The 15,677-nt window shown below is 30.8% G+C and overlaps 2 protein-coding genes across 2 annotated transcripts; one reads left to right on the top strand and one right to left on the bottom strand.

Moving 5' to 3' along the window:
- Positions 1-793: 793 nt before the first annotated feature.
- On the top strand, positions 794-5,078 carry LOC134259372 (uncharacterized). The gene is made up of 7 exons (XM_062741961.1): positions 794-937; positions 1,132-1,228; positions 1,410-1,486; positions 1,674-1,800; positions 2,607-2,696; positions 2,794-2,972; positions 3,268-5,078. Exons 1-7 carry the CDS (start codon positions 881-883, stop codon positions 3,457-3,459), a joined length of 819 nt encoding a protein of 272 aa, XP_062597945.1. The 5' UTR covers positions 794-880; the 3' UTR covers positions 3,460-5,078.
- Positions 5,079-13,115: 8,037 nt separating this feature from the next.
- On the bottom strand, positions 13,116-15,440 carry LOC134259369 (toll-like receptor 4). Its single transcript, XM_062741958.1, has one exon. The coding sequence runs from the start codon at positions 15,438-15,440 to the stop codon at positions 13,116-13,118; it is 2,325 nt and encodes a 774-aa protein (XP_062597942.1).
- Positions 15,441-15,677: the final 237 nt, after the last annotated feature.

Here is a 15,677-nt window from a genome sequence, read left to right as displayed (position 1 = left end):
TTTAAAAAATATGTAATAGCTTTTCACAAGAACCATTTTATTTTGGAAATATTTTGATTATTAAAAGGTTTTGATTATAATTTTTATGTACTTTGGGTAAGTTGAAAATCGCATATTATACGTGTATTAACTAAAATCTTATCACCTTGAATATTTCTAAATCAAAATAATTATATTTTACGTCTCTCTTTTTAACGTTTATATGTCACATATTTAAGTTTGCAAGCAAATATTATACCAAGTATAAGCCTAATTAAGCAGCATGGATCAACTAGAGTCTTAGAAGCATTAAATTCTAAATCTTTGTGTTTATGTTTTGTCAGTACAGGTATGAATAATTACTTAATCACCTAGTCTGTGGCCGTTAACCGTTATGACGATCTCTAGCATTGTTGATTTATAATGTCTGCTTTCCTTGCATCAGAATATTTTTCAGTAACTGACCTTGCGTTAAATATTAATTTATCTGAGACCTGACTTCCTAAAGATATTATTTCAAAATTTCATGTACTGCTTATGTTATGACTCAGAATTATTAACAAATTGATAAATGGTAAATAATGATGTCATATGAAAATGTGCTTGATGAGGTTTCCAGAAAGTCAATAATTATGACAAAATTAAGATCAATAAGATTTGTATTTACAAGGGCGATGTTAGATAGCATGCTATTTCACACTCTTGAAGCTGAATCAATACTTGTGTAATGCTAAATTTAAAAAAAAATGGTTAGTCGTGTCTATTTTGCTGTATGTATCATGCTAATATTCATTTTTATTATCATTAAACTGACCCATTTAAAGACAGATCACTCTGACGAAATAATGTTCTCTGACGGTCGTGTTTTATCTAATAACCTTTATCGAGTGCACTAAAGAGAATGTCGTCTGATGGGAAACCCGGTGTAATACCTGTTGCAAAAGCTGGATTCGTTGATGTATGTACATACACTTTATATACACGTTTCATTATCTGACTTCGTTAGATTAAATACTAGTTCATATTATTATTATTATAACAAATTCCGCCATTTTCTACTAGAAGGATATTGATAAAAAATGTAATGTTTACATCAGATCGACTTAAAATGGTGACCTAGTTATTTATTTCTTTTTTTTTTTTTACAAAAAGGGAGGTAACTACGAGACGTATCGTCCTGGATATACAGACGAAGTTGTTAAAGAAGTCATTTCAATGGCAACGGACTCCGTGGAATCCTGTGATGATGGTACTGCGTAATTAATAAAAAAAAACAACATATATTTCAAAAGATTCTTGTTTAATTTTTTCTCTGCATATGAAATTTATAGATATAAATTAAATAGATTTTAAAATAATGATTAAAATTACTATTAAAAGGGTAATATTACAATAAAATATTCATAATGATGTATTTTTTCATTAAATAGATTGTGAGTACGACATCTTAGAGTTAGGAGCGGGAACAGGCAAATTTACAGAATGCTTGTTCAAACTCTGTCCTCAGGTATACGAACAAAGTATTTCAATTGAAAATTAGATATATTACATATTGATAATAAACTGTAAAAGCAACATAAGTGAATCTAATGAAACCTCGTACCAATAAATTGCTTGTATCTTTTTTTTTAGAAATGCCACTCAAGTACATAAAAAATTAATGACAGCAGCTTCAAAATTATTTATTTATTCAGGGAATGAAAGTACTTGTTACAGAACCCTCTTCTGATTTCGTCAAAACGTTGGAAGAAAAAAATCCTGGTGTGAATACAAGGCAGTGTAGTGCAAACAACATACCACTTCCTGACAATTCTGTTAAAGTAAAATATAAGAAATCAGTTGGCACAATGATGCAATCTAATTAAAATCAAACATCTTAGACACGCGCCATATACCCTCTGCGTAGAAAGTGTGCGGAGTGTATACGGCATGGATATACATGTAAGAAGTCTGATTTTAATTAGCTTGCTAAATGATGATTTGAGAGTTAAATTTGTTTCTTAAGGAGGAAAGCCACACCAACTCTTTATTTTATACGTCTCTGAGTCAACCCTTTTAAACAATGGTTTCAGCATTGAAAGGCCGACATTTGCTCTTAATTATTTTAAATGAATTTTTTTTCTACTTTTTCAAAGAAAATTAAAAAAAAGATTATTTACATCAAAATAAGATGCTTTCTTGTAAAAATTTTGCTGTAAATGAATGTATCACATGAATACCAAATAAAATATGTTAAGAAAAGCCGTATAGATATTAAAATTTTTTAAATAAATATTTTTTTTATAAAAAAAATTTAAAAAGTCTAAATAGCCTTACTTTACATATTATATTAGATATTCATATGATGCATTCATTTACAGCAAACTTTTAACTCGAGAACAAGTTATTTGGATAAGAATTTTTATTTCATTTTCTTTGAAAAAATACAAAAAAAAAAAAAAAAAAAAAATAATAATATAAAATAATTAAGAGCTAATCTCGGCCTTTCAATGCTGAAACCATTGTTTAAAAAGGATGACTCAAAGATCTATAAAATAAAAAGTTGGCGTGGCATTCCACCTTAATCTGAACGGCAAAAAAATTTTTTTTTGTTTCTGCAACCTATCATTTCTTCTTTTTTCTTAGGGCTATAATTGCTGCCCAGTGCTTTCATTGGTTTGCAAACGATGAAAACATTACCGAAATCGTCCGAGTGTTGAAACCTGGAGGGAATTTCGGTAAGATCTACAAAAATTTCAAGAGTAATTCAAAAGTCATTGATCAAAATATATAACATGCCAAAAATGTCATCGGAATTCTTTTTTTATTTTATAGTTCTAGTTTGGAACATTTTAGATGAGAAATCACTTTTAAATGCCGATTTCCAAAAATTTATTTTAAAATGGATAAAGGACACACCCCAGTATTATGACATGAGATGGGAAAAATTTCTTGACAGTTGTGACAAGGTTCGCTTGGTTTCAAGAAAATGTTTTGATGGACCTGCTTTCAAAGTAAGACTTTACCAATATTAGGAATAATTGATAATTGAAACATGATTTTATTCAATACTGAACGTGGGACCTCCTTTATCAAAACTCTTTAAATTCTAGCAGAATGTAGTGAGGAAAAATTTTAAAATTAATCGTATTAAGGATGCTTGAAGTTCATTTATATTGAAGATTTGTACTCGAGATTTATAAAAATCTATAATGTACATTTAAATGCCGGTTTTTTTATTTCAAGGTATTATAATTACATTTCTATCATATTATAATATAATTCTTCAAAATTATTCTACATTTTCAGGGTTCTATTGATCATCTAGTGCGTTTAAGGACTACATTCAGTTACATTCAAAGCCTTGAGGACGATCAGAAAGAGAAAGCATGCGAAGAAATACGAGAATTCTATGAAAACCATCCTGAGGGAAAAGGGAAGGAATTTCTCACTCATCCCATGATTACAGACGTCATACACTACAAAATCTCGAAAAAATAAATAAATTATAATTATACATTATTTCTAGTCATCACTATTTCAAACATCTCACCATCTCATTGAGAACAGAAGCATGTGTGTTTACTCTGAATTTTATACATGTGATGAAGAATAAAATTAAATATCAAAAGCTTGATATACTATTTTTATTTAATAACAGAGTTTAAGTTTATCGCTTTGTGAAGATGCATGGATATTAAGTTTTGTGATTGTTAAGGACAGTTTACTTGACAATTTTTAATTAGTGTTCCTCAATTGAAACTTGACATTCTAGATGTTGTTTTTAATGAAACTTTGAATTGTAAAACAATGTATTCTCCGGAAAATAAGAAAAAACACAGTGCACAAGCCAAAACGTAACCCAAATAACATTTAGATATGCTTGGAGATTATTTTGTTAGGATGTTTAATGTCATAATTTGAAGTAAAGTCTTCTAAATATCATATATTACTTCCGAAGCTTGTAAATTGGAATCAAAACTGAGCTGGAAATATAAAGATATAATTTGTAATACTTTGAACAACCTTAAAGATGCAAAAATCAAAGTATTTTGTTTAAATACTGACAATCACTATAAATTGTGCCTCAATTATACATAGAAAACCAAAATCAACATATATCAAAGCCCTAATAATCATTGCTGTATAGATTTAATATCATTTTTAAATTAAGCCAGAGTATATCAAAGCCATAATTATTATTACTATATAAATTGTGTGTACCATATGTTTCAGTAGACATTATAACTACAAAGATATTTGTTAAGTGCATGCAAATACTATCTCTAATTTTATTATTAAAAACTATTTAATATTTCTCTGGTCTTGATTATGAGATCTTTAATACTGTAAGTCCTTTCAATTTCATGGTGTTAAGATTTTACGATTTTTCAAAGTACACATCGTGATTACTTTAATTTCTCGCTGCAAAATATTAATCAAAGGTTCATATAAGCATTAAACACTTTTAAAAAGTAATGTTAGCATTCACGCTGGGATTTATTTCGTGGAAAACTGATAAATCGCGATCAAAACGATATTAAAACCATCGTGGCTGTTGCCTATCTACAGTATATTTTTTGTATTATTTTCAAGACATGTCATTTTGTGCACAGACAAGTAAGCTGGAAAGAGGGATGTCTCAGTTTTTTTTCGAAAGATCTTGTTTCCAATTTCATTTATTACATATACATGTATTCTGCTATTGTCTGCATATCATTTTTTTTTCGCTTTTCTAATTGGATAAGGTTTTAATCCAAGGCAGGTTTCAGACAAATTAGTTGATTTTAGAAGGATTCAAATAACCTTGCTAAATAGAAGAATTTTTTTTAATCGTAGGATTTATAAATTTTAGATAATCTTGTTTACAAATATAACCTATCACTGAGTCAAATATTGACTGACATAATTTCATATCTACAGTTAGGCCTATTGTTTCTTTCCGATTATTTGTCTTGATGAGTATGAAAGAAGTGTTAACTGGAATGTTTTCATTTAGCTAGTGATATGATTGTACCTATATGAAACGTCTGGGTCAATTTGTATGCTCTGTTATTTGTATTGTTTGTAGTATTTTAGAGGTAGATCCATTTTTATTTAAAGCGTAATTAAAGCGCAAATGATGTTCTTGTTATGCCATATGATTTTATTAACATGTTCCAAACACTTTCAAAGATTTGCAACATTTATCATTTAATCCGGAAACGTATAAAAATCTCTGGAAGCATTAAGCAGATACAATAAAAGGCCAAATACTTTTGTCTGTAAACAAAAAGGTTCAATTAAAATCATTGATTGATGCTTTGAACATTGAGTACCGCAGGACAGGACATCATCGTTAGTTAATTTATATCATTGCAACACTCATTAAATATTTGGCAAGAGTTAACAATCGATTTTTAAATTGACATTCGAGCATCTTTATTCATAGTGATTTGCTATGAAATCTAATGATTCCAAATGGATGGATTCTGTTACATAAAACTGTCAGTGCCTGAAAAGTAGCGGAATAATCAAGGGCAACAATTATGCAAGGAAAATAGAATTTGCAAAATTAAAATGGAGATACTGTATTTCATTGTACTGACCATACTTGCTTCCAAATTTTGGAACGTATATGGCCTATCCCGATCAGATTTATACCAACGCATACAATATTACTCGGATCCGTTGGTTCCGCCAACAGAACATGGCAGCGATATACTGAACATAACCTTCAGTTTCTATGTATTCTCTCTTAACAGTGTTGAAGAGAAATCTCAAATCCTCTCACTTACAATGGGAACAGTGATGAATTGGATGGACAAACGTCTAAAATGGAATGCATCTGAATATAACGATATTACAGACGTAACGCTTCCGTCAAAGGAAGTATGGTTTCCGAGATCAATTTATATCCATAACGAGGTTTTGTCTCGATATTGTTCCCCTGAAGATCCAACTTCAATTGTATCATCTGAAGGCGTGGTTAGTATGCCTTCTTCTTACAGTGTATCAATATCTTGTAAGATAAGCTTGAAATATTATCCTTTTGATAAACAGATATGCACCGTTATGTATTTAAATCGTTTTCCCGGTATTGTTAAAATTCGTTTACAACTTAAACGGGATGAATACATTCTGGGATTTTTTACTGAACACATAGAATGGTCACTTACAAACGCTACAGCGGCTACAGTAGATACCCTTGGTATTGGAGAAGACGAAAAGCAGGCGTTGCTCATAATTCACCTCACTAGAAAGCCGCTGTTTGCAGTGTGTTCACACCTTTTACCTGTATGGATTTTATCTGCATTAAATGTAGTTTGCTTCCTGATTCCTGCCAAATCAGGAGAGAAAATGAGTACCTGTATGGCTATTTTCTTAACCTTTGCTGTCTTTCTGACAATGATGAAAGACTTTATGCCACAGACATCTGATGAAGTCTCGTACTTTCTCGTCTATTTATTCACGCAGTTAACAGTCAGTGGAATGGTTGTGATACTGGAAGCCATTGTTTTACATGTTTATTATCAAACGGAGGATTCCAGCGGAAGTGTAAGCGAAATGTTGACAAAGCTTGAGAAATCTGATACAAGCAACAAGGAAATAAAACTCAAGAGAACAATTTACTTTTGTTTCAGTCGGAAGTTAGATAAAATTTTTGGGATATCAGTAATTTTTATTAATCTTTCGTCTCTTGCTGCATACTTGGTGTTGTCAGTGTTTCAAATTTAGAAACTATATTGCTGTAGATACATGCATGTCATTGTGAAAAAGGGACGAATTTATTTTGAAAGATTGTATGTCTTTATGTCTAATAGGGACATGGATTCAGTTTTAACTGATATTTTAAAAACAATTTAATGTTTACAATTCATAATTAATGCTATTCAAATTATCAACAAAATTTTGAACATCATTTCTTGATTAACAAAGGAGATACAGAACTTAAAACTATTCCTAATGTAAACAAGGCACCTTGATTTGTTTAAATATAGAAAATATCTTATTCATAACAAAACAAGATTTAGTAAATCAATAGAAACTGTTTCATGGTATTTAGAATAAATTTTTTATTGAAAAAAGCTGCATATTAGTATATATTAAACCTTTGTAAAGAAAAACGTAACAAGGGCCTTGTTCACATAACAAAGGTTTAGAGGTCTAAATTATTACTGAAAAAACTGCATATTAATTAGTACATATTTAAACTATGTAAACAAAATTGTGACACAGGCCTTGTTTACATAACAAAGGTTTAGAGGTCTAAATCTGTCTTATGTCTCGACAACTGAAATTTAAATTTTTGATAATCGTTAAAAATACCATAGTTAATTATTTTTAAGCACAAAAAAAAGAAAAATAAATTTGAACATTTTCAGCTTAAACTGTGTTCATGTGTCTTCAAAATAAAAAGTTCTATTTGGAATTGGCTATATAGGCAGTGAACAAAACGTTTTGCTGACTAATAAAACTAAATGAAAATTAACAGTCAAGGAATTGTTTAATATAAGATATTTGCGCAGTTTTTGTTAAGACATGTGTATTTTAAATAAACCGAAAGCAACCATTTATCAATTCAAAATGTTTTCAAATACTCATAATAATAATAAATGTTCGTTGTAAGAGATGGCGTACGAAAACCATTAAAAATATTCTCACTGAGAATTTTTTCATTAATCTGAATTAGCAATTGAGAGAATTTCATCCACAATAACTCTAAAAAACTTTTCATTTAAGGTCAAATTATTAAAAGTGTACTTGATTGTTCATGATATCGACTTATTTCTACTTTCACATTTATTTTCATTATGCTAATGGTGTAGCCCATTTTGTTCTAAACGATTTCAATGCTCACAAAACAATTGAATAATCGCTTTAAATGATCAGTTCTACAATAAAGATCCCGAATAACAATATAACAAGGAAATGACTGAAACCTTTTTGGTTCAAGTCCTTCTCATCAAGCAAACTTAGTTAACCTGTGTCAACTATGTGTACTTAGATTATTCCTACATGTATTCATATTTATCATATAATACTTATTAAATAATATGTCCGCACAGTACACGCCATTTAACGTCCATCCCCGTGGGTCGTAAATATTTTCTTTTTTATCATAATTCGCAAAACTTATTTCATTTGTTTTGGTAAATAGTATAAATGAGTGTAACCGAGAATGATTGTGAAAATTTTATGGTGTATACTCACCATAGAAGGTTAAGACCAATCTAATGTAATTCAATATTTCGTAATTATATATCATATTACCTCGCGAGGTTATAGAATTTAAACTAATGGAATAACTTTAATGAGCAAGGAAGATTAGTGAAATGATTCACGACTATATAGGAAGAACTCTAGTTAATGAAGCGATATTTTTACTCTACTTTGAGTGAAGAACTTCATTTCTTTTTGATTTTTTACAGATGTACATTAATTTTATAGATTTACATGTATCACTTTGATTTGGTTGTGATATATTTTGTTAAACTTCTATTTCGAAAAATGCTCACTCGGGTTGAGAGGCTAAGCAACCATTTGGCGATGGAAGGCAGCAAATTTAGATCTATATATTAGGTATTCAGGCAGATTTAGACCTTTACTCAGCAATCAGGAAAATTTGAACCTATACTCGACAATCAGGCAAATTTAGACAAGTCCTATTCTCGTAAATCTCTTAGTTGCTTCTGAAAATTTTAATCTACAAGATGTTACTATCAGTGTTGTGAATCAATGAAAGATCAAAAAGATAGCGAACTAATTGTATCACTTTTAAAATATTTGTGAATCGATGGAAAATATTCACAATAATGTTCGGTTCTAGAATCACGGCCATAAGCTTAATGTTCTTTGGTGCATACTATTATAGTCTGTAGGATAAATTGGTCTAAGGAAAATTTTGCATCAAGGGTGATGCTATGGTAATCATAACTTTTTTATATAGACTAAGTGCACCACCTGAAAATAAAAGAAAATAAAATGAATAGCAGAAAAAAAGAATGTTTACGGCATATTCTAAAACATTTAAGATTTTTTTTAGTGATTTCATACATACGAGGGGTTATCAAAAAGTTCGTGGACTAGCGCCATAAAATTAAAACCGCTCAAGGTACATCTATGAATTTTGAAATATCTAGTAAGCATCGTCTTTTCTATCCAAAGAATAAACCACAAATCAATAATTTTATTTTTTAATAAATTAGTAATGTTTTTGTAAGCAATGGTATGTCCAAGCGGCGCAACCTCGAAAACGACGTTTTTTCGACCTATGTGTAACTAAAAAAACTCATTTGATATGATTATTTGACATCCAAAAGTCCCGTTAATTCAGGTATGTGTCGGGACACAATTGTTCTATAAAATATGAAATTTTCACTTCATTCTGGAAATTCTATGAAATTTTATCGTAAATTTTACACGGAATGTCTAAACAAATGAGGCCTTGAAAATGACATCAAAAGGGGGAAGGGGTTTCCGTTTCCAACATAATACAAAGTTTTGCCCCTGAAAAAAATTGTATAGACCTAAAATATGTTGAAACTGGCTACAGAGAAATAATATGCATTCAGAGTACTTGTCTTTTAATGTCAAAATAGATTCAGAGAGTAAAGGAATACACAATTAATGTCGATTTGCAGTCAAGCTGTGAAAAATCAATCCCGTCAAAAGTGACGTTGATCATGTGTTGTAGATATTGAACTCCCAAAAGCAAAATATGCCGGCACAATCAAGCGCGGATCTCTCCCAATGTATTAATCCATCTGGAATATCATATTCATTGAAGGCCACTGTTAATGACATTGTAAAGTCATAAAAACAAGGCAGGTTTAAGTCCTTTCTCAGCTCCAGGGAATCTCATCCAAAAAGTGTATGAGGTAGAAGAAGATGACAGTGAAAAAACAATGACATTATTGGACGTCATGAAAATAAACGACGACAGCGCCGGGTGATCATATAATGACGTTTTCATTTTATAATAATTTGGCAAATAATGAACGTATCAGGCTAAAATTTTCTACATTTCTCTATTTTGTGTTGTTTTATGTTCCAAATAAATTTTGAAAGCACAGACTATATAGTACTAATTTTATAGCCTCAGTCCACGAACTTTTTGATAACCCCTCGTACATATCTTATGTCCATTTCGTAAACTATTTATCAAAATTGAAATTAACAATCCTTATAATTGAAAATCAATATATTTTCTGTCTCTACAATATAGTCATATTTTTATCAAAATCACAAAGTCTTTATTTAACATTATTGTTCTCATAATATTTTCTATATAAATAGATGCGAAATTTGAACACAGGATAAATATACTTTGCTTTTTTGTAAATTCAGTTTTTATTTACTTTATTATATGTTTTGAACATTATTAAGGGTGAACGTTTTAACAGGCGGGAAATTCCCCAAAATCTCCTAAATGTGAAATTCAAACATTGTGTCAATAAAGCTAATTCTATGTAAAACGCATCTCATGATTAAATAGATGTTATCGACTTAGCTTGCACCAAATGCCCTAGCTTTCATTCTATAGCCATCCGGTTTCTATCGGAGATTGGATATCTATCATGCTGCAGAAGGATTTTCCACTCTCTATAAATATAGTTTTTGTGTACTAGCTTTGTAAATAATTGGACAGTTAGTATTTTTACAGTTAAAAACAACATCAATGCAAGTATTTCTATTAATACTTTTTATCTGTAATTTTGGAAGTAAATTCAGGCTGAAGTAATGATGACATCTTTTTAAAGCATTGTTTACATTGTTAAAGATCTAGGCGAACGAAACGAAAAATGGTGGGATTGAACAAAACATACCATGATTCATAAGTGTGTACTATTTAATGCTTTTTATAATTCTGTATAGAAAAGAAACTATGTCATCACCTGGAAGTCGGATGAAATTAATTTTCAAAGCAAACCGCTTGAATTTAAAAGTACTGAGTTAAACCGTTGCTTATTTCACCAACTTAGATTTTTCGATCTTACAATATCAATGTAGACACACAAAAACTTGACAGACCTTTGAAATGTATGTAGAGCAAACGGTACTCAAGCTCAAAAGTTCATTAAACAATACAAAACAGGAGCATAGTAAACATGAACCCGCAAATAAATCAGAAGTGGGATAAAGTGCCAAAGGGGAGTAAGTATCCCCTGCCAACTGATCACACTCGCTGTGTGATCCTTGTCATAATCGGAAAAACGCGAAATTTGTCGACATTTCAATATATAGATATGAAATTTGTCGACTTTCAGTATAAAGATATAATGACCCAACAATCAGTTTGAAAAAGTCAGTCAGCAATTGACTTAATGGTGAATAATATTTTCTGACAAGATCATTCTATTGACCATAGAACCTACTAACTGCAGAACTGTAAATTTCCGGAAATAATTATTAACAGACCGGAGAGCTACAGTGCCACCCATTGAAAAAAAGTTTATATTCATTGCGCATAAAAATGTGAGCTGTTTCTCTATTTATTTTTCCTTCTTTTTCAAATTACTCATATATTACTAAGAGTACGTACATTACTAACACCCATTGCAAATGGCCCTATTGGGCCATACATTAAAGAAGTCGAAAGAAAAAAAAATACCCATGTCTACTGTTATCTTGGGCGGTAAGATAATTCGGTCCTACGCGCTTTATGCAGATATCAAATGTGATAGAACTTGATAGAGGTCAAAGGAATATTTAGATATCAGATATCGAGCTTTTGTTCAGTCGAATTGGGAATTTGCACAAGTTAATTCAAAATTTAGTGCAACTTTTTTACGTTAAAAATAATAGGTTTTTTATGTGTAGCACTGTAGTTCTCTGATCAATCGATCCCAATTTGTTTCAGACCAGCGAGCTATAGATCGGCAGCTTAGAACTTTAGAATTGATAACTTTAAAGGAGACTGCTGATATTCTTGTTTCTGCAATTTCTCTTTCAATAATTTACCTCGTTTTAGAAATTGGTCATATGTATGGCATACTCTTTCGTATCGAATCAACTAAGAGCTAGAAACCCCTTATGATACCAGTAATAATCAATTTTAACAATAAATTTGGGACATATCATTTGTCGCGAGGTCATAATATTATAAACTGCTTTCATCAAGCAAATTCATTATTTAAAATACCTTATAATTGAAAAAAAAATCTTATTTTCTGCTTAGACTTGTTTAAACTTATCACGTGGTATGACAATCATATAATTTTAGTGAATACATGACATGTATATACATTGTATATTGGCAGTATCGAAGATATAATTTTTAAAAATCTAAATAATAAGGAGGATACCATCCAAATCACTGCGTTAACTGAGCTAAATATATAGATATCTTTCATAATCTTACCTTATAATTCTATTTTGTTTTAAATGGTGTGTTCCCATATTGGCATTTTACAACTTAATACATGTACTGTCAGACCTGATTATAAGGAACTCACCTGGACTACGATTGATTTCTCTATAACCAAGGTACTAAATATTCGCACACAAAAACTAAGTGAAAAGTTGTATTTTGGGCCCATTTAAAATTCTTTATAAACTGAGGGTACTTTAGAACCTAGTTTAACTGTAAATGAATTTTTCATTTTTTCTTTAGTCAACTGTATTAAAGACGTGAAGAAAGTAATTTAAGTATATAAATATGAGGAATTTTAATCTACTCATATCAGAAACAACTTACTTGAACAGAAAAATGATGGATTTAGAAATAATTAAAACTTAATTTAACAAATACCCGCAGACATATAAACACACACATAATTCATTTTTAGAACGCCTTTATTGATTTCCATTTTTCCCAATTTTATGTACATTTTTCTACGTGTAGAGTATATTGCAAATGATCTAAATGTGTGAATAATAAAATTTGAACACCTTTAATTAGCACCAAATTTACGATTATAAAACAATACATTTTATACAAATATATTTAGCGCCTACCCTACAATACATAATACACGATAAAGTCATTAATTCATGAAAATTGAAACTAAATTGCAATGGCATTAGATAGAAATAGAACTGATTAACGTAAAGTCAGGTCTTCGCTAACGACTCTTGCAGAAAAGAGTCAATCAAGTTCATAATAATTACTATTAAACTGTACTGTCAAATGTGTTTGATACAAAATTCAAAAACATTCACGTTAGTTGTTGTTCTTAGCATAAGACTTCATCATTGATACTGTTACAAAGTCTACTCCAGAAAACTGAATCCCCGTGTTCATCGTTCGGAAATTCAATGTACGACCTTTGATTAATAAGGTCCATGATACTCAAGGGTATCTTATCTACAGGAACAGCATCATAAAATACCAACAGCAGAACGCCTTCATTTTCTCGAGAATAGATGTCCTCTATCTTTGCAATGTGTAGCTCATACATACACCAACTGGATTTGATGAAACTTGGAGACAATATAGCGATAGTCTTTTTACTTTTGTTGATGGCAGTGAAAATATTTTCGCATATATCATATCCTGGAACGAAATCGCGATGGTGAATACATAAACGTATCCCATTGTTTTCTTCTAATTCCAACATCATTTTCTGAACAAACGGGAAATCTTCATCTGCATAGGAAACAAAGGCATCATACTTAAAATCTGATTGGCTATCACTTCTCACTGCTTTATATCCATGATAACGACTTTTAGTCATATAGTAAAAATAACGAAGTTTCCATCTGTATCTGTATAGTAGCCCACACGAAAGGATGACAAAGAACAGGAGAATGATGAGCGACAAAGTGATGATCAAATACGTGTAAGAATTACATTCTTTTTCTAGTTTTTGGATATAGCCTTTAATTTTTGAAAACATTAATGGTTTGCCCTTGGATGAAGTCGCGCAGGAATAATTTTCAAATGACTGAAAGCTGATTCTCTTACTTTCCTGACCGTTTACCATCCACCTTAGAAATGATAGTGTGTGACAATTACATGAAATCGGGTTTCTTAAAAGATTTAAAGTAAAGCCGAATTTATCTCTCTGTTGGTCAATATCTTTCATATTTGTATCGGAAAGAAACTGGATTTGGTTTCCAGATAAATCAAGAAATTGTAAGTTCGTTAATGTCGAAATACTAAAATCTATAGTGCTAAGCGTATTATCAGCCAGTATTAAATCCTTTATGCTTCGAAGTCCTTTAAAAATCTGATTTGGCAGATGTGTAATTCTGTTTTCTCTCAGCTCTAAACGAATCAAGTTTGTCAGACTTGCAAATATTTCACCTTCCGTATCCGGTGATAAACTAAAACCCAACAAATTATCGCTTAGGTATAATTCTGAGAGGTTACCGAGGTACTTAAAGAAACTTTTGGAAACTGAAGAGCAGAAATTGTTTGACATATTCAGTATTCGAAGACTTTTCATTCCTTGTACAGGACCTTTCCACGAATATAAAATGTTGTCCTGCATGTATAACTCCTCCACCTTGTTTTCGAGCACTGGGATCCATGGAATCTCATAGCGCAATGTACTTTTGTTGTAAAAAATCGTTTTTAAATTTGGTGGTAATCGAATGGCTTCATTTTTCCTATTTAATAATTCGTTTCGTTGACTAGATCTTGAATTTCCTCCAGTTTTATTTTTATATCTCACCAACAACTTTGCCATCTCAATTGTCTTAAGCATGCGACCATGTGAGTAGTCTTGGGTGTTGTTTAAATATTCTTTTCTACTTTCATCTCGACATATTTTGTTTTTGAGAATATCAATGGGATTGTGGGAAAGATATTGTTCACTTGCGTTTATCCATTCCAGATGTTTTAATGCTCTAAGCTGTAAGACGTATAAACCAAATTCAAATCGGTTGTCAGCTACTGATATTCTCTTAATCGTTTGGGGAAGATAATCAACAGTTCCGTTTTCCAATAATTCAATTCTATTGCTTGACAAATGAACTTCTGTAAGGCTGGTATTTTTTAGATATTTTACATCATCTTTTTTAATTTCTGTACCCAGTCCAAATGTGCAGTGGATTTTGTTCAATGAAAGGGTCGAAATTGTTGAAAATTGAAGACCGTATGTCAAAATTGGCAAAATTCGAAAAGTCAACTCTGTATTTTCAGATAAGTCCAACGTTTTAATGTTTATCAAATCTGCAAAAACATTCATACTTAGTTTGTTAGTTAACCGAAACTTGTTTGAATTTAATTTCAAAACTGTAAGCTTGTACAGTCCTTTGAATGAAAGGTTTCTAAATGCACTTATGGAGTTGTGGGAGAGATCCAGCAGAGTTAAATTATCTGGTAATTTTTCCCTCTCTGGGAGCTGTGTTAGATTGTTATAACTGAGATTTATTTGTGTTACATTAGTCCAGAATTTGGGTGACCGTTTAAGGTCCAGATTCGAGCAATCAGCATGGATATCATAAGAGAAGTTGAAACATCTACACCTTCTTTCAAATGGACAGCGCTCCACATTTTCCCCGATCTGTATCAAAACACTCAAAACTGTTACTGTTAAAAGCCTAAGATCCATTTTCAAGCTGAAAATAAACATAAAAATTGAAACCCTAGTTTAAGATTAAATAAAGCTATTTGATTTATTAGAAAAAATATTTCATGCCCATGAAGCAATGATTACAATACTGTTTCGTAAGGTAAAGATACAAAGAGCTGCAAAGTGAAAATTTGGATTTAAAACTTAGTACTAGTAATTAAAACAAACCGTATGAGCCGTATGAGCAGAAGTTTTAGCTATTATTTAATTTTGATA

The sequence above is a fragment of the Saccostrea cucullata genome, unplaced genomic scaffold (assembly GCF_032062105.1).
Source record: "Saccostrea cucullata isolate Sc308-1 unplaced genomic scaffold, CSIRO_AGI_Scuc_v1 ctg1423, whole genome shotgun sequence".
Taxonomy (NCBI): Eukaryota; Metazoa; Mollusca; class Bivalvia; order Ostreida; family Ostreidae; genus Saccostrea; species Saccostrea cuccullata.
This window is presented reverse-complemented; position numbering and strand designations above follow the sequence as displayed.